At 34.9% G+C, this 22,754-nt stretch overlaps 8 protein-coding genes across 8 annotated transcripts; 4 read left to right on the top strand and 4 right to left on the bottom strand. All coding sequences in view use genetic code 12, as the record gives it.

Moving 5' to 3' along the window:
• Positions 1 to 1,451: 1,451 nt before the first annotated feature.
• On the top strand, positions 1,452 to 3,557 carry TRP5 (tryptophan synthase; the record flags this gene model as incomplete). Its single annotated transcript, XM_002549691.1, has 1 exon — positions 1,452 to 3,557. One exon carries the CDS (start codon positions 1,452 to 1,454, stop codon positions 3,555 to 3,557), a length of 2,106 nt encoding a protein of 701 aa, XP_002549737.1.
• Positions 3,558 to 3,673: 116 nt separating this feature from the next.
• CWH41 (Cwh41p) lies at positions 3,674 to 6,157 on the bottom strand (the record flags this gene model as incomplete). The annotated part of the gene is made up of 1 exon (XM_002549690.1): positions 3,674 to 6,157. One exon carries the CDS (start codon positions 6,155 to 6,157, stop codon positions 3,674 to 3,676), a length of 2,484 nt encoding a protein of 827 aa, XP_002549736.1.
• A 333-nt stretch (positions 6,158 to 6,490) lies between these two features.
• On the top strand, positions 6,491 to 8,944 carry CTRG_04032 (uncharacterized protein; the record flags this gene model as incomplete). Its single annotated transcript, XM_002549689.1, has 1 exon — positions 6,491 to 8,944. One exon carries the CDS (start codon positions 6,491 to 6,493, stop codon positions 8,942 to 8,944), a length of 2,454 nt encoding a protein of 817 aa, XP_002549735.1.
• Positions 8,945 to 9,295: 351 nt separating this feature from the next.
• CTRG_04031 (acetate uptake transporter family protein) lies at positions 9,296 to 10,084 on the bottom strand (the record flags this gene model as incomplete). Its single annotated transcript, XM_002549688.1, has 1 exon — positions 9,296 to 10,084. The coding sequence occupies one exon, from the start codon at positions 10,082 to 10,084 to the stop codon at positions 9,296 to 9,298; it is 789 nt and encodes a 262-aa protein (XP_002549734.1).
• A 2,762-nt stretch (positions 10,085 to 12,846) lies between these two features.
• CTRG_04030 (uncharacterized protein) lies at positions 12,847 to 15,285 on the bottom strand (the record flags this gene model as incomplete). Its single annotated transcript, XM_002549687.1, has 1 exon — positions 12,847 to 15,285. The coding sequence occupies one exon, from the start codon at positions 15,283 to 15,285 to the stop codon at positions 12,847 to 12,849; it is 2,439 nt and encodes an 812-aa protein (XP_002549733.1).
• A 453-nt stretch (positions 15,286 to 15,738) lies between these two features.
• AYR1 (acylglycerone-phosphate reductase) lies at positions 15,739 to 16,620 on the top strand (the record flags this gene model as incomplete). The annotated part of the gene is made up of 1 exon (XM_002549686.1): positions 15,739 to 16,620. One exon carries the CDS (start codon positions 15,739 to 15,741, stop codon positions 16,618 to 16,620), a length of 882 nt encoding a protein of 293 aa, XP_002549732.1.
• Positions 16,621 to 16,890: 270 nt separating this feature from the next.
• On the top strand, positions 16,891 to 18,798 carry CTRG_04028 (uncharacterized protein; the record flags this gene model as incomplete). Its single annotated transcript, XM_002549685.1, has 1 exon — positions 16,891 to 18,798. One exon carries the CDS (start codon positions 16,891 to 16,893, stop codon positions 18,796 to 18,798), a length of 1,908 nt encoding a protein of 635 aa, XP_002549731.1.
• Positions 18,799 to 19,356: 558 nt separating this feature from the next.
• Positions 19,357 to 22,344, bottom strand: KGD1 (alpha-ketoglutarate dehydrogenase; the record flags this gene model as incomplete). The annotated part of the gene is made up of 1 exon (XM_002549684.1): positions 19,357 to 22,344. One exon carries the CDS (start codon positions 22,342 to 22,344, stop codon positions 19,357 to 19,359), a length of 2,988 nt encoding a protein of 995 aa, XP_002549730.1.
• Between the last annotated feature and the right edge of the window lie 410 nt (positions 22,345 to 22,754).

The raw sequence follows: 22,754 nt of genomic DNA, 5'->3' as shown, positions 1-22,754 counted from the left end.
TTGCCCTGAATCATCCATCTGTTTTCAAGGCAAAATGAAAAAGAAAAGCGCAACAACAGCAGGAGGAGGAGGAATACTACAGACCCACACATGAATCAGCAGTGTACACTGTTTCAACGCAATATGATTTTAAAGATAACCCAAAAATCAATTCAATTGGTCGGAGTCAGAGTCAGGAACACAACTTGATTAAAAAGACAAAACGTACACCTTGTTGGAATCCCACCGGAGCGTTTGCTTTTACTTGCCCATGTCCATGCCCTTGTGATTACTGGTTTTCCATTCTTGTGTAATGGACCCATACACAAATGACGTTTAGCCATCGTTTATTGGATAATGATAAAAGAAAAAAAAAAAAAAAGAAAAGAGAACTGAGTCAAGATTTTCTTTTTTAGTTTTTGTTCTCTTGCAGTAAATTTGTGTGCCCATCTTGTAATAATAATCATCATCATCTCTAACACAATACACAATGCAAACAACAAGAGTTTCTTTTTGAGTCTGAGTTCGGCCCATTTTGCAATGAAATGAAATTTTTTATTTTCTTTGCCGACTTTCTGTTTTTGTTTTGTCAAGATGCCGCAACAACAGCAACAACGACTCAAAAATTTGTCCACCTCGTAAAAAATCACAAAAATAACCTTTTGTTACCTTCGATACTACAACATGATTGGTTGGATTGCCAAACTATGCTCAATCAATGTGAACTACAACATGATTCAATTACACTTTCTCCCGTTGTTTCACTGCCAATGACATCATGACCATTCGGAATTTTCCGGAGTCCTTAATAAACTCACACAGTACACTTTATTTTTTTTTTTTCAGCCAAAATAAAACCTTTTCTTCAGGATTTGGTTAAATTTTCAAACAAAATTGAATTAAAGAAACTGATCTACCAGATCATTTAGTAGAATCGTGCAACATCTGGTTCTATTGCGCCCTGTACAATCAAAAGTTAAACTGATCCCGGAGTTTTATTAATAATAATAATTAAAAAAAAGATGTCACATTATTATAATCAATCTGTCGTCGTTTGTTCCTTAATATCTATTTACCCATTTCGACTTTAAACACAAATTAGTAAAAAATTTAATAAATTTCATTCAATTTACGACTAAATATCAATTACATCTACTGTTCTGAATATCAAAAAGTATTCCTAACCCAATTCACCAATTCAACAGGGATCACTGACCTATAATCCAGATCTTGATTTGCCCTTTCTTGCTTGCTTGCTATGCACGTGACTTCGGGCATTTATTTTTTTCTTTTTTTTTTTTTTTAGTCTCTCGTTTCTTTTGCACTGACTCATTTCACGTTGTGTTGACGCCAGCCAAAAATTTTCAAGTTTGAAAAATAAGAAAATAAATCCAAAAAAAAACAGACACTCATCAAGTGTATACATTATCTTATCTCATTAAACTCATATACACTCAAACAACTATAGAGATATGTCTGCTTTATTAAAAGAAACATTTGCTAGATGCAAAAAAGAAGGACGCAAGGCCTTGGTAAACTTTATCACCGCTGGTTTCCCAACTATTGAAGATACCGTGCCAATCTTGAAAAACATGCAAGAAGCCGGTGTAGATATCATTGAATTGGGTGTTCCTTTCTCAGATCCAATTGCTGATGGTCCAACTATTCAACAAGCTAATAATGTTGCCTTGGAAAACGGAATCACTGTTCCAAAAGTTTTACAATTGTTATCTCAAGCAAGAGAACAAGGTGTCACTGTCCCAATTATCTTGATGGGTTACTATAATCCAATTTTGAAATATGGTGAACAAAAATTCTTAAAAGATGCCGCTGATGCCGGCGCTAGCGGTTTCATTGTTGTTGATTTACCACCAGAAGAAGCCATTAAATTCAGAACTGAATGTGCTCAACATGGTTTATCTTATGTTCCATTGGTTGCTCCAGCAACTTCTGATGAAAGATTGAAAACTTTGGGTCAAATTGCCGATTCTTTTATTTATGTTGTTTCTAAAATGGGTACTACTGGTGCTTCTACTAAAGTTTCTTCAGGTATAGAAGAATTATGTGCCCGTGTCAGAAAATTTGCTGGTGAAGATACCCCTTTGGCAGTTGGTTTTGGTGTTTCAACAAGAGAACATTTTGAAACAGTGGGTCAAGTTGCTGATGGTGTTGTCATTGGTTCCAAGATTGTGACCTTAATTGGTGAATCCAAACCAGGTGCTAGAGGCCAAACCGCTTATGATTATGTTAGATCCATTTTGGGTGAAGATTTCAAACCAAGTTACCCAGCTTCTTTTGAAAGAAGTAATGCTGATGCTTCAAAAGAAACCAAAGCTGTTTTGGAAGAAACCCACAAATACAATCCAAAATTCGGTGATTTTGGTGGTCAATATGTCCCAGAAGCTTTGCACACTTGTTTACTTGAATTAGAAAAAGGATTTGAAGATGCCGTTGCTGATCCTCAATTCTGGAAAGATTTTAGAGATTTGTATTCTTACATTGGTAGACCATCTTCCTTGCATAAAGCAGACAGATTGACTGAACATGCTGGAGGTGCTCAAATCTGGTTAAAGAGAGAAGATTTGAACCATACTGGTTCTCATAAAATCAACAATGCTTTGGCTCAAGTTTTAATTGCCAAGAGATTGGGTAAGAAAAAGATTATTGCTGAAACTGGTGCTGGTCAACATGGTGTTGCCACTGCTACTGCTTGTGCCAAATTTGGTTTGGAATGTACTGTTTTCATGGGTGCTGAAGATACCAGACGTCAAGCTTTGAATGTTTTCAGAATGAAAATTTTAGGTGCCAATGTTGTTGCCGTTAAAAATGGTACTCAAACTTTAAGAGATGCCACTTCTGAAGCATTTAGATTCTGGGTTTCTAATTTAGAAACAACTCATTATGTTGTTGGTTCCGCTATTGGACCTCATCCTTACCCAACTTTAGTTAGAACTTTCCAAAGTGTTATTGGTCAAGAAACCAAAGAACAATTTAAAGAATTAAACAATGGTAAGTTGCCAAACGCTGTTGTTGCCTGTGTTGGTGGTGGTTCCAATTCTACTGGTATGTTTTCTCCATTTGAACATGATACTGAAGTTAAAATGTTGGGTGTTGAAGCAGGTGGTGATGGTTTAGATACCGATCGTCATTCTGCTACTTTAACAGCAGGTATTCCAGGGGTTTTCCATGGTGTTAAAACTTATGTTTTACAAGATGATGATGGTCAAGTTCATGATACTCATTCTGTTTCTGCTGGTTTAGATTATCCAGGTGTTGGTCCAGAATTGGCTTATTGGAAAAGTACTGGTAGAGCTGATTTTATTGCTGCTACTGATGCTCAAGCTTTAGAAGGTTTTAGATTATTATCTCAATTAGAAGGTATTATTCCTGCTTTAGAAAGTTCTCATGCTATTTATGGTGGTGTTCAATTGGCTAAATCTTTACCAAAAGATCAACATATTGTTATCAATGTTTCCGGTAGAGGTGACAAAGATGTTCAATCAGTTGCTGAAGTATTACCAAGATTGGGTGAACAAATTGGTTGGGATTTGAGATTCGAAGAAGATCCATCTAAATAAGGATTTCAATAGACCTTTTTTTTTTACATTTTCTTTTTTCTTTTTTTTTTTTTATGTTTTGTACATATATAAAGTAGAGTTGTTTAGAATATCTATATCTATTTTTTTTTATGATTCTATAAATTTTCTGGCATGGTCATCATTACTAAAACTAAAGAAGACCATCCTAAAAAGTTCTTAGCTCTTTGTGCTTCACCAGTTTCATCATTATATTGTTCCCAAACAAACCCAGTTTTATCAGCTTGCTCAAAAACATTTTTAACTATATTAATTCTAAGATCATGATAAGTTTTAGCAAATTTATCTTGTAATTCAGGTGACATATGATTCTTACTACGAGTATAATAATCTTGAATGCTTTCCAAAACTAAATAATTAATTGGGATCCAAATTGGTGATCTCCAATAATCTTCACCAGTTTTGTATAATTCATCTGATTTAGATAAGGATCTAATACCATAAGGACTCCATAATTCTTCAGGATCCGAAATTAAGTCAATTATATGTTCTAATTTCTCAACATCATTTTCTGGAATCAATTTAGTTAAAAATGGAAATAATGAAACATATCCTTTAAAACAAACAAAGATATTCTCATCATCTTCATTAACAGAAACATCACAATAAGTTTTATCTTCAGATGACCAATGTAAATTCTCGATATTCTCAATAATAGCATTTTCTAATTCTTGATATTTAGCTACATCATCTCTATTCTCTAATATCTCAGCCATCATTTTCAATGATCGAGTCATAATACCAATCCAAGATATTAAATCAACATTCAACTCAGCAACATCTGCTGGTAACACTCTTGGATAATCATCCAATCCACTAGCTAAACAATGAGTCAAAGTTCTTCCTCTCCATCTATAAGCTTCCTTGTTTGTTCCTCTATCAAATTCTTCAACATAACCTTGTTGAGTTCGACGAAACATATCAAGATGTGATTTTAATTTAGGATACACATCTCTGGTATAGTTTGTTAAAACTTCAGGATTTTGCAATATAAAATTACCCAAGTTCTCTTTAGTTATGGCATCATCGATATTTCTTGGTTCATTAACATCACCATATTTACCTTCCATAACTGAATCTAATAAATACGTAAGCACCAAAGTAAGTGTTGGTGGATTCACAATTTGTGGACTTTGAACAACAAACTCAGAAGGAACTCTAGATCTCAGTTCGGCACCTAATATTTGTTCACGAGCAATCCAGCCATCATCATCAATTAAATTAAACCAAGATTTAATAATCTCCAAAACAAGATCAGAATCGTAATTTAACAATGGTAACAAATGGAATCCTTCATCCCAAAGAAATCCACGAGGGAAAAATGGTCTTGAAGGGACCAAGCTGAATAATTCAAATGGTCCTTCAGATTTGCCTTGTAATTCATAACTTTCAAATGAATCCTCATCAAATACAGTTTCTCTATCAACCAAATGATCACCGTAAAAATAAGAAAGTCCACCTAAAAGACCTGATAAAACTTCTTTGGCAAATTTTTTATGTTTTTTGTTTGTGAATGGAGCAGTAAGTTCAAATTTTTGATCAAATTTATTATCAAAATCTTTGATAGTTTGTTTAATTTTAGAATTGATATTTTCAAATGTGATCTTTTCAGTAGCTGGTGTTAATGCATTAGTGAAAACAATATCAAATTCACAAGCACCTTGGTATATTTTCTGAACAAAATGTAAATTTCCTTCAAAATCTTGTAAATCTCGAAGAATAAATAAATTTTGTGGTGGAATCCCTTCAATTGTACCAAATTTTTCCATAAGTTGTTGAACGGATTCTTGTAACATGGTCATGAAAATATCTCTTGCTCTCCAAACATTATCATCTGGAACTGTTAAACTATAATGATGAGCCTTTGCTGGATCTAGTTCTGGATCAATATCGGCTCTTCCAGTTGGATGACGATTATTTTTTGGTCCATCATTAATTTCCAATTCAAATGCACCTAATTCTGAAGAAACCCCGGCAAATTTAACATTTGAATCGTATCCCAAGACATTCTTTGGATTTTCAAGTTTGAAATATCCAGTTCTAGTAACTATTTCCTCTCCATCTTCAATAGTCTTTTCTTCACCTTCTAAACCACTATACCAAACAAAGGATGTTATTATATTCTCATATCCTTTATGTGGTTTTGCTCTAACTTTGACACCCCAAGATAAACCATCATCACTTTTAACAAAATCAATAATAATTTTAATATGACATTCATCATCATCAATGATTTGTCTCCCACCAATTCTTGGATCATAAGAAACCCAATTAGCTTTTGACATTTTATCATGTTGTTCATAAAAATGACGAATTTTGCCTATACCTTGATAATCACTCATTGTAAACCACATTAATCCTGATAATAAAGAACGTGGGAATCTTGGACGAATACCAAAATATAATGCCGAACGATATGGTCCCCATAATAATGAATTATTTGATAATTGAGAATATTGAGTTTCTAAACTATCTATCAGATCGTCAATAATTTCTTCATCTCCATAAATATCAAATTTAATTTGTTCAGAATAAACCAATTGAATCAATGCTGTAAGATATACCCATAAGAACCATTTCATGATTAATTGATGTTTTTAAGTTTATATTGTTCTTCAAGGAAATCTCAGAATAATTTCATCAACATCAAAGACGTGATTTCTATTATGTAAACCTGTCTTTTCCATTTTTTTTTTTCCTTTGCATTTTTTGGATTGTCGTTGTTGTTTGTTTTGTGATCTGGAAGGCTCTGGTACAAATCTAACGTGATCATAAATCACGTGCATTATAATTACACTTTTTGCTCAATGCTTTTTTTCCTTTAGGGACATTTTTCCAGTTTTGTTATTTTATTTTTTTCCGATCTTGCAAAACTATGCCCTTCATAACTTACGTCATTACCACTTCTTTCTACCATGTGGCCACATAAAAAAGGTCTTGGTGTTCGATTGAGTTACGGTGTTTATGGAAATGCATTAGTTTCTATTGACACTGTTCCTAAAGCCCAAGATTATTTACAACTGAATGAGGAAACTTTTGTTTCATCTAATCTGGATCAACCTTCAGATGAGCTGGATTTACATACCCCATATAGAACTTTATTTCCCAGGATCAACGAAGAAGGTGATAAACTTGAATTTAAATCTGAAAAGTCTACTCAAATAGTAGAAAGTCAGACATCGAAATTCACTATAAATTCATCTATGTATGATAATCTTCGTGTTCCAGCAATCCCAAAATCCACTACTACACCCAAGAGTGCTACTCATGACTATATTCCTCAAGAAATCATACTGTCTTATTTAGTAGAATCCAAAACATTAACGTCTAATATAGCATATGATCCAAATTGTGGAGATATATTGCAAATGTTTGATATGTATGTCAAGGAACAAAATGCATATGTTGATGCAATGGCATTTGTCACAGGTGAAGCAACATCAGTATTGAACATTGTACTATGTGAACATCCAGATGAAAAATTTGTCATGTCAGCTGCATACCAATTAGATTTCTTTGATCCAATTTTACAAATACAAGTGTCTGATAAAAGTGATAAGATTGCAATAATTGCAGTAAGAACAGCCGCAAAAGTGTTTATATTAAGTGCTATGATATCACGAATAGGCTATATCCAGGATGTTCCAAGTATTGAATTACTTATAGTAGGTGAAGTCACAGCTGATTCATTGAATGGTCATTCTTTTGCTGATGTCAAATTTGATAATAAGGAATTCCCACATTTGGCTATAACTGATATCAAAGGAAATTTTACAGTTTATAAAGTAAATAAAAAAGTGAACAACATCAGTATGTCCATATTGGAGACCATGAAAGAAATGGACGATAATGGAGAATCATTATCCAGTTGGAGACGAATATTTTGGGTTCCAAAAGATTCAAACAAATTATTAGTGCTATCAAGACTGAAAGTGGATGAAATTACACTTACTGGCTCAACAGCCACTTCAAGAACCTTGATTACTTCAAATACATGGTCAAGAATTAGAGATTTCACAGTTATTGGTAATTATGGGTTCATGTTAACATCTAAGGAATTGATCTGGTTTGGTTTTACTGATGGAATGACAAGATTACTTTCCTGGAAACATTTTCTAAATGACAAAGATCCTTCTTTGAAATTGACCATCCTTAGTGGATCAAATACATTTACCTGTTTGGTGTATTCACAAATTAACCCTTGTATCATTGTATATACATTTGGGATGAGAAATGATAAACCATATAGTTTGCGAGATCCATATATTCTACGAAAGACACATGATAATTCTGAGTTAAGGCAGGTTATGATTAGGAAGGTAGGAAAAACGTTGATTATGTTTGAATTAACGACGGATTTAGCCATACATTCCAGGACGTTGATTGTTGGTGGGAGTGGTGCTGTCACCTCTGGTGACAGAGACGGCTATTCTTCACTGGCAATAACATCCAATATTGGTCAAAATTCAAAAATTACTGCCAAGTTTTTTAAACAATTTTCCCAAAAACAGATTCAGGGTTTACTAAAAATGCTGAACACAAAACCTCATTCTCAAGATATTGCAACAGAATCACAACAAATTGAACTGATTCAAAAGTATGCTTATGAACTAGGAAGTGGGTTTGCCAGGATTGGTGATTCTCAAACCAAGATTGCCAGATATTTTTCTTTATTTGATGTTTGCAGTGATCCACCATTTGAAATAAGAGATATATTGGAGTTGGATGATATGATTGTTCAATTAGAACTGTCATTACCAGCTGATAAATTGAAACTAAAAAGTTTGATCAATAATTCTTTTATTCAAAGAAGTAAATTTCAAAATGATGCTACCACCCAAACTCACATTAATGATATTTACAAGTTGATAAATAATGTTTACCTGAAGGACGAGAATAGTCGGACTTCAAAAATTGCTGTTTCTATCTTACTTGGGTTGTCGCTAATAAAGTGTCAATATGAATCTAATCTATTTACAGATGAACTCGAAGAAGCAATTTCGGAAGCACCATTACATGTAAAGTCTTTGGTAGAACAGTGGGATGATGATGATGATGATGATCAAAATACTACACAGAGTGGGAACCAAATTGAAACATCTGTTATTGAACCAACACAAGCAACTCAACATGATTCCCAATTCATGCCTTCTATTCGATTGAACTCTCTGATGCAAGCACCTTCAATGTTGACTCAATCCTCACAAACCCAGACTCAGACTCAGACTCAATCTCAATCTCAATCTCAATCTCAGATACCTTTACATTCTCAACGCTTGTCATCATCGTCAAGAATGCTTTCATCACAGCTTGGATCCTCGTCTACGGGTGTCAGAAGAAAGCGTAAAAGAAAGGGAGGTTTTGCTTAACTGTACGTCAAAACAATGTACGCTATGTAATTTATACGAGCAATTGAAACCAGGCTTTCGTCAGTTTGTAAGAACTTTTTCTCTGTTTGATTAATTAAAATTCATGCCAATCTCTCTAATTTCACTAAAGCGATTGATAATCGATTTAACAAGACATATGATTCTTTTACAATTTTCAATCAAGAATAATAATAATAAAAAAAAATTAAGTCCCCGTAAAATTAAATAAATAAAATATATAATGATAAAAAAAAAAGATGATTAAATCAATTAGTTGGTTTCCAGCCCCCCTTTCTTGAATAAATAAATAAATAAAATTAGATTAACATAATAAGATACATTAGATTAAAATTATTCCTTGAGCATAACATTTCCTGGTAATGGAATAGAGTATGGTTGGAAGTATGAGTTGGAAGAGTTGGCAGTACCGGCCAAAGCATTATACCAAGCAATGAAAGCAGTAATAACACCCAAAACACCACCAGCTCTAGTGACACCAACTTTACCACTCAATTCACCAGCAGCCAAGAAAATAAAAGTAACAAACAAAAAGAAGAACAAAGCACTGAAAGAAAGGGTAGATTTCATAGTGTTTAACCACAACATAAAAGTGAAAATAGTCCATCCAAGAAGAAAGAAACCAATAGCACTTGGAATTTGTTCTTCATTACCTTCATAAGCAGCCAAAATACCAAAATTGTCAATCAAAATAGCAGCATAACTTAACCAGAAAGCACCATAAGAAGTCAAAGCAGTTACACCAAAAGTGTTACCAGCAATGAATTCCCACATACCAGCGAAAAATTGAGCAGCACCACCATAGAAACAAGCAAGGGAAACAACAACATTTGGAATTGTAATACCTTCAGCACGAGCATTATAAAGTGACAAGACAAAAGTAGTTAAAGCAAAACCACACAAACCAAGAGGAGCAGGGTTAATATTGATTTTTGGCCATGGTGCAGCACCTGGATTCAAGGTACCACCGAAAGCAGCCATCAAGTCATGTCTATAGTACTTGTGGTTGTTGATGATGACAAATTCACCACCATCTCCGGTGATGTGAACTTTGTTAACTGGTTGATCACCAGGATCAATGATTGAAGAATTAGTAGACTTTTGAGATGAGGTAGAAGGCATGTTTGTAGTCTATATTGTAGTTCTCTATAGAAATGAAAATAGTAATATTAGTGATAATGTGATATGAAATGAAATGAAAATTCCACTTATAGTTGAAAACAATAGGTTTTGAGAACTTGTATAAAAGATGTCAAAGAGAAATATGAAAATAAATGAAAAAATAAAAAAAACCTGGAGTGATACTAGAAGGGAAATGCAAGCCTCTTATATATTCCCAAAAATTCCTACAGCTGCTTTCCCAACAACAGCAAGATTAACCAGAGAACTTTTCCAATGCAATGACGAAAGAAACAAAAAAAATAAAAAATTATTAGAATGAAAATTTCATTGTTCAGAGAAAGAGAGCGAGAGGGGGAGGCATGTATAATGTATGTGGGTGCTTTGTGTGATTATTATTTTATGAGTTTATGAGTTTATGGGTTATGGGTTATGGGTTTATGGGCGATATAGATTAATAGAGAAATTAGAAAATGCAAAAGAAATTTTTTGTACCACATTTTAGTTTTTGGTGATAACTTGATTGAACTCTTTTTTTTTTTTTCTTTAGGCCGAAGTGGGGTCAATTTTGGGTAGTGGGTTCGCGCGCAGTAAAAGTAAAAGTAGAAGTAGAAGTAGAAGTAGAGGCAGAAGTAGAGGCAGAAGTAGAGGTGGTGTGATAAAACCAGAGGAAGAAAAAGAAACTAGTTCAATGTCATTTTGCATATTGAGTTTGAATTTGCATTTGAATTTGCATTTGAATTTGTATTACGTTTATTGTTTAGCTAATAATTCAATGTTTATTTCACCCGCAAGATATTAAAGAAAAGAAAAGAAAAAGACAAAAAAAAACCCACAACCGTTTCATGCAGCGTGGTCTCTTTCTTTTTGTTTTGTTTTTGTTTCAATCAATGTTGAGTAAAAACTTGCGGGTGAAGACTAAAAAGAAAGTGGGAAATGACGAAGTCCGAAGGGATGTGACAGTAAATTGGTGTAGTTGTGGGTTAAAGATTTTCAGGATAGAAGGATACGAGGCTCACATAATCGGTATTGGAAAACGCCCCACGAACTCCGAACTCATTTCAGAATATGATCAGAGAAAGAAACAGTCTACCATGTACATCAATAAAAGTATCTCATGAGATCAAGCTGATTATTCAAACCCTTAATGGAGGCTTTGAGAATATCAATTCCCAGAAGAGTAAGACTCTGTAAGTGCTATAAACGTTGTATGGCTGAATAAGAACCGATTTTGTTTATTCTTCATTTGATTGGCAGTTCGGAGTTTTTTTCTTTTTTAGTTTGTCTTTTCTTTTTATTTTTTTTTTTTTCCGTACTCCTGCAAGTATTACTTTGACAATAACAATAGGTATAAGTTTTTGTGTGCAATTCCAACCCGCTGACCGATGCACCAATGAAATGCCTTGCAAACTTGGAACAAACTAAAGAATACAAATTAAAGTATGCACAGTAATTTCATCAGTATTTGACAACCTGTCTTTATTCACATTTGAGTATAGATATATATATATCGATAGTAATTACACTTTAAAGTTTGTATATGAGCCTAAGAAGTGGTATCATTTCTGTTCCTTCCACACCACCACCATTATAACCGAGTCGTCGTACTCCATTTTCGACATTCAAATAATATAAACTCATAAGTTTGCTAATTTTTTTTTGATTTCTTTATTTAATTGTGGTTTATTCTTTTATTGCATATTTCTCATCTCTTAGTAAAAACCCAAATGGCATGTTTTATTTTAATTCAATTTCATCTCAGCGGGGGAGGAGGAAGAGGAAGAGGAGGAGGAGGCACATTATAATCGATGAACGACCTTCCACACGACCTTTTGTTGTTCTACACACGACCAGCCCCACAATTCGATGAACAACAACAAAGAGAAGAAAAAAAAATAATCTACACTTTAAATTTCTTGTCTTTCTCTCTCTCTCTCTCTCTCTCTCTCTCAATAGACGACAATAACAACAACGACGACAGCAACGACAGCAACGACAGCAACGAACTCCGAAGATTACACAAAATTGCATACGGATCTAAGGTTGTTATCTTTCTGATTATGACATTGAATTATTATGATTATTATTACTATCATTATTATTAACATTGCTGGGGATAATGTATACTCGTAGTGGTGGTACATGTTTCTCTGCAAGTCACTTTATTACTTTCTTCTATCTATGATAATAAATAATAATAAAAAAGACCCAAAAAACACACACACATTACGGATTCAAATTCTCTAGATATTAGTTTCCTAGTATGACAATTTGTATTAGTAGATCTGGTACCTGTCACTATAACCAGCCCCACCCCCACCCTCGCATCCCCCGGAGTTTTTTATTTTATTAGTTGTTTATTTTAAAGTTCTTAAAGTTCTTACAAGTAGCAAATCATCGAAAACCCAAGAAAAAAAATGAAAATGAAAATGAAAATGAAAATGGAAAACATGCACTAATAGTCTATGAACTGTGTATATCTGGGGTTTTCCCTTTAATCTGTATTTTTGTTATTATTGTATTATTTTCTTGTTCATCCCCACAAATATGCACAGTCGTGTAAATTTAGAGATTATATACATTCCTGAATTTTGCAACACCTCCATCTAAGCACTGTGTGAATATTAACTTAAATAGGCAATATTGCAATTAATGCATAACTAATAAATGATACACATATATACGCTAAAACTACATCATTGCTTCATGTGGGTGGGGAGGTCAGAATACTACACATCAATAATAAATACCCAATGATGTGTTTGTCACTTTTTTCTAGCTTTCTTATTTGGTGGCGAACTGGTGATTTTATCCAAAGAAAACACATCCTCTTCTTTTTGACCTAGTCTTGTCAATATTGAAGTTCTCTTTGTATTCCTGTGCCTGGTAGTTTTATTGACCCGCTTCGATGACTCACCACCAATCTTTTGACTTTCAGGGGTTTCTCTAATACTTGCATTTTCACTGGGCATCCCCATTTCTTTTGATCCAGAATTTTGTATGACAGAAATTTTTGACATTCTATCGACAAACTCTGTCTTGAATTCCTCTATTTTGTTCATTAAAGAGTTAATGGCACTGATGGACGGCACCGTTTCTGATGTTAAACTTGATTGTAAAGCCAAAACTTTCTCATTATATAATCTTTCGAGAACCTCTTTGTCACATTCATACTCTTTTTGTTTTAATTTCATGCTCACTATTAGCTCTGTGTTTTCTTCTTCTAGTTGTTTCAGTTTGTCGTATTCCATTTGTAAACTACGTTCGATTTTTTCCATAGCCTTCTGATGATCTTTCTCTAAATCCTTCAACTTCTTCAGTATAATCTGCATCTCTTGATCTTTGACTTTTAGATCGTTTGACAATATCATTTTCTGAGTTTCTAATTCGTTCACTCTATCTGATTCTTTGTGTTTTTCACATTCCAATTTGTCGATTTTTCTCTCTTTTGCACTGACGGATTCCTTCATTTCATCACAGGATGTCTTCAACACGGAAACACTATCCTCTAATACTTTGATCCTATCTTTTAGAATAATACATTCAGTCTCTTTTTCTTGTAATAAACTTTGAAGCTTGCGAGTATTCATTATGTGGTTATTCTCCTTTTCCGATAAAACTACTTTCATGCTTTCTAGTGAAGCTGCCAGGATCTCGATTGACTTTGATTTTACTTTCAACTCCTCTTCCAACTTTTCAATTACAATCGCATTCTTTTGCAATGTCAACTTCAACTGGGATATTTCTTCCAAGTGTTGAAGTGATTCTTTCTTGTGACTCTCTTGTATTCTAGTAATTTCCGTCGCTTTATCCTTTAGCAACTCTTCCAATTCTTTGCTTCTTAAACGGACTTGATCTATTTCTAAATTATAGCTTGCTCTTAACTCTGTCAAACCATTCATCACTGCAGATAATGATTCCTGGTTTAGCGTCGAAATTTGCAATTCAATACTTTTCGCCTGATTCTCCATTTCACGTTTCATAGAACCAGAAACCTCTTGGATCTCTGACATCAACATTAAACTTCCTCTGTGGTTTTCATTCTCCAACAATGACCTGAATGAAGATATCTCTGAATGTAACATGTCAGCAAAGTTACTCTTTAAGTTCTCAATCGTATGTTGGTTTTTGTTGCAAACCAAATTCTCCATTTTACCATATAACTCGCTATACTCATTAGCACTAGCCTTAGCTGCAGAATCTAGCTGATTTATTATTGTCTCCGTTGATGAAATCAATGTAGTTTGTGTGGAAGTCAAGTTTTCCTCCCATTCTGATTTATTCGTTAACCTTTTAAGTAGATCACTCATCTTCAATTTTTCTTCAGATAACATACCCGAAAGCTGATCAATCTGAGATGCTTTTTGCAAAAGTTCTGTCTCTTGCACTTTCGACTGTGTTTGAATTTGTGATTTGATAGCTTTCAAATTCTGCTTAAGAACTTCAGCAGCACTCGTAAGATCTGTAAATTTTATCTTATAACAAGATAGCTCCTTTTCATTCTCGTTAAAAATAGTTTGGATCCTATCCTTTTCTTCTTTTAAAGAGGTTAACTCTCTGTTAATGGACGTGAGAGACTCGGATAATCCCACGGTTTTTAAATTTAATTCCTTGTTCCTGTTGTACAAGTTTTTAATCTCCGAATCTTTTTGCATTATAATCTTCTCATATCCCTTCATTTTTCTTTTCATTACTTCCAATTCCTTCTCTGAGCTATGGCTTGCTGCCTCCAACTGACCGATTAATTCAGAGAATGATACTCCTGATGTGTTTTCAAACGTGTTTGCAGGTGAATAAGTCTGAACTCTCTCATGTCGTCTTTTTGTATTCTTGCTTGTGTTCGTCCTAGTTTCAGAATGATATTCCTTGGTTGCAAACAATCTAGGAGCAAATAGATTATGTTTATCGGACTTTTTTGGAGATGGATTATCAGCCTCGGGTGAGTACCTTGTCTGTACGGGAGGAGGTGTTTCTTCTTTTAAGGACTCCTTTTTCTTTGTAATTATAGCAACATCACCTCCATTATCCAACTCGATATCCGATTCTTCGGAATCAATTGCACAATTGGTTTCGCCTTCCTTTCCCTCTGTACTTGTGTATGATTTAGCAGCAGGCTTGATTTCAGACACATTGTTAATGCTTTTTTTCTCAAAGAAATTGCTATCTTTAGCACCTCTGATATCCTTGAAAAAACTTGCACTCATTTACGATGCTTCTTGAAGTTCTTAAAAGTCGTCTGAAAATCTGGTTGCAAAGTTTTCTTTTGATTTGGAGTGATATTTTGCTTCAATACCTTAACCAAAAATGTTAGTTTTATTTTTGAACATTGGACACGTAAAAATCGTAATTTGATATCAAATTCGACCAGATAGTAGTATTAATTTGCAATACTATCTGGCTCAAAAGGTAAACTAAACTTGACTTGAAATTACTCTTGTTTTATTCTTCCATAATCTTGCTCTTCATTTTGTTTCAAAGTTTCCCTGTCATTCATAACTAAATATAGTAAAAGAAAACATAATTTCTCATCTTTTTCAGTTTGATTTAATTTTTTTTTTTTGAATATTTTTTTTTTTTCCTCTTACTTATCACATTTAGCTTATTCTCAAGTTCCCTACAATTACCCCCCTCCCCCCCCCACCAGCAACAACAACAATATGAGTGAACGTCAAAAGGTTGCCTTGGTCACAGGTGCATCATCTGGTATTGGATATGCCACTGCAATTGAATTTGCAAAAAGAGGATATAAAGTGTTTGCTGGTGCTAGAAGATTAGAGCCAATGCAAAAATTGAAAGATGATTATGGTATTTATATTTTCAAGTTAGATGTTAGTGATTTAGATAGTGTTAAAGAAGCACGTAAGTTGATTGAGTCCGAAACAGGTGGTGATTATTTAGATTTCTTATACAACAATGCTGGACAATCATGTACTTTCCCTGCCACCGACGTCACTGATGAACAAATGAAACAATGTTTTGAAGTCAATGTTTTTGGTGGTATCAGAACAACCCGTGAATTGATCCCATTGATCATTAATGCCAAGGGTGTTGTTGGTTTTACAGGTTCCGTCAGTGGTATTATTCCTTTCCCATTTTCATGTATCTACTCCTCGTCAAAGGCAGCTATCCACCAGTACGCAGCAACTTTGAGATTAGAAATGAAACCATTTGGGGTTAAGGTAATTAACATAGTTACAGGAGGTGTGAAGACAAATATTGAAGATAAAAGAGATTTGCCTGAAACTTCCCTTTATAATGTCCCAGGAATCACTGAGGCGTTTAATGCTAGAAGACAAATGGCTGCTAGAAACCATCCTATGCCAGCAGAGGTTTATGCTCGCAAAGTGGTTTCTGATTTTGAAAACGCAAAACTAGGCGGGGCTTTGAATTATTACCGTGGTAGAATGAGTACCTTCTTAGGACATGTGCTTAATTTTGTTCCAAGATTTATTGTTGAATATGCTTTGGTTAGAAAATTCCAATTGGCTGGAATCTTTGCTTATTTAAAACAGAAATATCTGAAAGATAAGATCCACTAGGTGTGTTTATGTTTTGTCTATGTAGTAGTCTGTTGTATATCAACAACGTTGCTAATATATTCCTATTCCTGTTTGTGACATATCTCCGCTTTTTCGAATTGTTCCATTCTTTTTCTTTATTTTTTCTTTCTACCCCGATATTAGAGAAGAGTGTGGTTTTTTTAACTTAGAACGATAAAGAAGCAAATTTCATGTGAAACAAAACAGAAAAAAAAAAAATAAACTAACTTTGGTTAGAAGACAAGTATTCAACTATTTAATCATTATACCATGCTGATATCAGTACATCCATCATTATGGTATCGTGATAGAAGTGGACTACGAATAGGAGGAGTTTCAAGATATACCGTTGAGTATACCCGGATAGATCCATCAGTATCGGAGATATATGTTCGCCTAAAAAATATTGAAAAAACAACCATCAGAGCCATACATTTACTAAGTGGACCTTTTATACTATACTGTCATGTAGTACCCGTTAACTACAACTATAGAAAACCTTTCCATCCAGAAGATGTTGCAACAAACAGTGAAGTGGTGTTTCACAATCAAATCAAACCCAATCAATCATTTAATGTCACACTATTGTTGAATGAGAACTCCCTCAAGGGTACAAATAATGATGGAAATGATATATTCCAATGGGAAATAGAAGTCGTATCTCAAATTGTCATAACTACAAAAACTGAAGTGGTATATGATCTCATGATTGGTGATGACTTGCGCTTTTTAAAGAAATTGAATGGTCATAATATTGTCACTCAAACACTCAATAGTTTTGGATCTAATAATAGTAGTAATGAGCATATGAAGAAATTAGACGTTATTGATGGCCCTCTGACGGATAATCATGTTTACAACCCTCAATTGGTTGTTAAAAAGATGACTGCTGATGACATTTGGTCTAATGAACCGAGATTTCCGAAGAAACCTGTTCATTTGATTATTGTTACCCATGGGATCTTTTCTAATCTAACAGCAGATATGCTTTACATTAAAGACCAATTGGAACTAAGAGTCAAAGATAATATATTGGTCAGGGGTTACAAGTATAATGCTGGTCATACAGAAAAAGGTGTCAAAAAATTGGGCACCAATGTTGCAAACTACATTATCGACTTAATTGAAGACGGGACGTATTCTTTTGATAAAATCTCATTTATTGGTCATTCTTTAGGTGGATTGGTACAGTTATATGCTATTAAGTATATCTTGGTGACTAAAGGTGCTGATTATTTTGATAAGCACAACATAAAGCCTACCAATCTAATAAGTATGGCATCGCCGTTATTGGGTATTTTGAACGAAATGAACTTTTTAATTTCATGGGTATTAGATATTGGAACACTTGGAAAAACTGGTCGTGATTTAACTTTGCTGAATAGGCTACCAGCATGGAGTGATTTAAGTGTTGGGGACTCCAAGAAAAGGGATTCGTTTAAACCTGTACTAGAGACTTTACCTGACGATCCATTGGAAACTTTTCTCGGTAGATTTGAACAGTTGGTTGTTTATGCCAATGCAATAAACGATGGAATAGTCCCCTTGAGAACTGCAGCGTTGTTGTACTTGGATTACGAGGCATTGGGTGATGTATCGCAATTGAAAAAGAGTAGGCATATTAAGGATCATCCCGAGCTTGAAGAAAGGAATCACCCAATAAAGTCTAATCTCAGTCGAAATAGTGTACTGGAGATTCCTGAAGAAGATAACCAGGTAGTTAAGGACATTCAGGATGCAACTGCGGTGAACAACGAACAGCAAACTGCGAGCTCCTTGATGACCAAGTTACCAGGTAAGCTTGATAATTTTGTAAATTCGGATTCTGCTGCAAGTGAACAAGTTACTTCACACAAACGTAAACATCACCTAACAAGAAGACAAAAGAGATATAAGAAATTTAGTGTTAAAGGAACGGAATCATCTTTATTCAATGAAATACTACCAGAACAGAATTCTTTACAAGAACAGACTTCTGTTTCAAGTCATGATTCCCAAAGTATTGTCGTCCCACCAAGAGCATCTGCAATAGAATCTGCCATTAATACAATAGTTGGCCCAGTCCCATCAAGCTTCTATTTGATGAATCCAGACCAAAGACAACACGTTATATTCCATGACAAGTATTACCAGTTTGATACTCCCCCTGGTGGAGAAATCAATGGAAATAAACACTGACTTTGGATTGGTTGAGCTCTGTGCTATTACGATATCATAGTAAATGGAAGTTAGAAAAACAAAAACAAATTGCTGATAAGTATCATACTTGGGGATGGAGAAAAGTGTTGGTAAACCTTCCTCCTGATGCTCATAACAATATAGTAGTTAGACGAAGGTTTGCTAACGGATATGGGTGGGGAGTTGTGGATCACTTATGTGATCTATTTCGCTCTAGTGACAACAAACTATAGATAAACTTACAAAAAAAAAAATGAAGAACTTCAAAAAGAAAGAATTCTATAATAAATAATTCATTTTAATTTATTTTTCTTCTTATAAACAAGCAAGTATGTAAGCTTCTCTGTCCACATACATATACACAACCCTTTTCTCTCAGTTTTAGATTCAATATGAGGTATGAGATTGTAATTAAACAAAAAAAAAAAAAATGAGAAACAAGGAAAACATGATGACAACTGATAAATAAATAATAATAAAAAAGGAAAATAACTAAAGGGAAAATAAAAGTATTTTACACCACTGTTCCTCCCTTTCTAATAGCAAGAACTATCGTCTTTATTGAAAAGTTTGGGCAATGATTTCTTCTTCTTCGGCAACATGCATGGATTTAGAACCAGCAGCAACAGAAGCACTTGGGTCTCTACCAGCGTATCTTAATTTCAAATCTTTGTAATTTTCAGTTTCTTGTAAGACAGCTTCAATTCTTGGAGCAACATAGTTGTAAGCACCCATGTTCAATGGTTCTTCTTGAGTCCAAACCAAATCTTCAATGTTTGGATATTCGTTCAATGCATCACGTAATTGAGCATATGGGAATGGATGCAATTGTTCAACCTTGATGAATGCAGTGGTCTTGTCTTCCAAAGCAGCTCTCTTCTTGTGCAAAGCAGCGTAAACTTGACCAGACAACAAAACAACTCTCTTAACTTCAGATTTTTCACCCAAAACATCTTCAATGATCCATTGGAAGTGTGAATCACCAGTGAATTCAGATAAATTGGATCTGGCCAATGGATGACGCAACAATGACTTGGAGAAAATGACAATCAATGGCTTTCTGAATTCTCTGTGCATTTGACGACGCAAAAGATGGAAAATATTGGCAGGGGTGGTTGGGTAAGCAACTTGCATGTTACAATCTTGGTGTTGACGTTCTAATTTTTCTGGAGATGGGAAATAACGTTGATCTTCGTTACACAATTGCAAGTATCTTTCAATTCTGGCAGAAGAATGTTCCGGACCTTGACCATCGTAACCATGTGGCAAGGACAAAACAACACCAGATCTTTGTTTCCATTTAGATTCGGCACCAGCAACAAATTGATCAATAACAACTTGAGCAGTATTGGCAAAATCACCAAATTGGGCTTCCCATTCAACCAAAGCATCTGGGGAAGTCAAGGAGTAACCATATTCGAAACCTAAAACACCATATTCAGACAAAGAAGAGTTGGAAATGTTGAAAGCACCTTGATCTTCAGCCAAGTTAGACAATGGGGTCCAGGTGGATTCACTGTTTTGGTCATGTAAAACAGCGTGTCTTTGTGAAAAAGTACCTCTTTCAACATCTTGACCAGAAACTCTGACGTGGTAACCTTCAAGGGCTAAAGAACCATAAGCAAGAGCTTCACCAGTGGCATAGTCAATACCTTCACCGGTTTCAACACTCTTCTTTCTAGCATTCAAGATACGTTTCAAGTTTCTATGCACTTCAAAACCTTCTGGGGTTTCAGAAATAGCTTTACCAATCTTTTTCAAGATACCTTCGTCAACGGCAGTTGGCAAGTGTGGTAAAACTTCGGTGGCCAATTCTCTTGGAGACTTGAAATCTTCCCAAGGAGTGGTTAACCATTCTCTAGAAGTTGGTTTATAATCTTTAGCTTTCTTGAAGTTATCTTCCAAGACGTCCCAGACCCATTTCTTGTGTTCTTGGATATCTTCAGCAGTGAAAGTACCTTCGTTGATCAATTGTTTTTCGTAAATGTCAATGACAGATTTCTTCTTGGCAATTTCTTGGTACATGAGTGGTTGAGTGAAAGATGGTTGATCGGTTTCATTATGACCGTACTTTCTGTAACCAACAACATCAATAATACAATCAGTGTGGAAAGTGGCTCTCCATTCAGCTGCCAAGTTGAAAACAAAAGTACAAGCTTCAACATCGTCAGCATTAACGTGGAAAATTGGGGCATCAATTGATTTAGCAATATCAGATGGGTACAAAGTAGATCTGGCAAATCTTGGATCGGTAGTGAAACCGATTTGATTGTTGACAATAACATGGATAGTACCACCAGTGGAGTAAGCTGGCAAACTAGCGAAACCCATGGTTTCATAAACAACACCTTGGGCAGCAAAAGCGGCATCACCATGCAAAAGAACAGCCATGGCCTTCTTGAAGTTACCAATATCATTCTTGTATTGTTGGATGGCACGGGTCTTACCTAAAACGACACCATCTTCGGCTTCCAAATGGGATGGGTTAGCAACAATAGACAAGTTGACGTGTTTACCGGATGTGGTTGGTCTAGCATAGTTCATACCCAAATGGTATTTAACATCACCAGAACCTTCATCAAATTCTTTGGAACCAGTGAATTCAGAAAAGATGGATTCGTTTGGTTTACGAACAACATTGGACAACATATTCAATCTACCTCTGTGTGGCATACCAATGACAACATCTTCGACACCGTATTCGACAGAAGTATCAATTAATGATTTCATACCTGGAACAACGGCTTCGGCACCTTCCAAACCAAATCTCTTGTCGTTAGGGAACTTGGAGGACAAAAAGGCTTCAAAGGAGGTGGCCCAAATCAAACGATCCAAAATTTGTCTCTTTTGGTCTGGAGAATACTTGTAAGGTTGAGGAACTTCAATTCTGTCTCTCAACCAATCACATTTTTCCTTAGATGGAATATGAACATATTCAACACCATAAGAAGAACAGTATGTTTGTTCACAGGTGTCAATGATTTCTCTTAAAGTCATGCTCTTTTTACCATCTTGGGTAAATCTATGCAAAATACCAGGACCCAAGGTGATTTCTTTGTCTAAATCTTTGTCGGTAAAACCATAGTATTCTAAAGTCAATTCTCTAGGAACAGTAGCATTGTCACCAAAGGAAATTCCCAATGGATCAATTTTTGCCTTTTGGTGTCCTCTAACTTGGTAAGCACGTACCAATAATTGAACCTTCAAGTGGGTGACAACGTCTTCAGAAATTGGACTTTGACCAGGGTAAAATCCGGCGGCACCTCCAGAAACAGTAGGAACAATGGTTGGTGGAGCTTGGAAAGCCTTTGATGGTGGGACATTGTCGTTTTCAATGTTCTTGAAGTAAGCATTCCAAGAAGCATGGACACTGGAAGGATCGTGTCTCCAGGCATCGTACATTTCATCAACATAGGTGGAGTTGTTTCCTTGTAAAAATGAGTCGGTAGCGAGGAAACGTTTACTCAATTGAGTATAAGTGGTTTTTGGAATATTTACCTTCAAAAGCTGAGCACGAGGAACAGCATTTCTGAAAGCAGTAAGCATTGTGAATATGAATATATATCAAATTATAACTGGATTCTAACCAAAAAATAACCAGATCAATTTGTGATTAAGAAGCTGAAAATAAAAGAAAGGAAGAAAGAAAGAAAAAAGGAAATGGGAAAAAACAGTGGAAGTTAAGCCTAAAAATTTTCTGTTGTTCTCCATTGGGTGTGGTAAGAGGGTGGAAAAAAAAAAAAAAAAAAAAAAAAACTTACAGTATGAGAATGAGAGTGAGAATGAGAAGGGGAAATGAAATTAAAAAGGGCAAAGGTTAACGAACAGCAACCTAGACTCCGGTCCCAAAAAAAAAAAAGAAAAATTGTTCGCACAGTGGTTGATCAAGGTTCTTCTTACTATTCTTCTTACTATTCTTCTTACTATTCTTCTTACTATTCTTCTCCTCCTCCTCC

Source organism: Candida tropicalis, assembly GCF_000006335.3.
Source record: "Candida tropicalis MYA-3404 genomic scaffold supercont3.5, whole genome shotgun sequence".
Taxonomy (NCBI): Eukaryota; Fungi; Ascomycota; class Pichiomycetes; order Serinales; family Debaryomycetaceae; genus Candida; species Candida tropicalis.
This window is presented reverse-complemented; position numbering and strand designations above follow the sequence as displayed.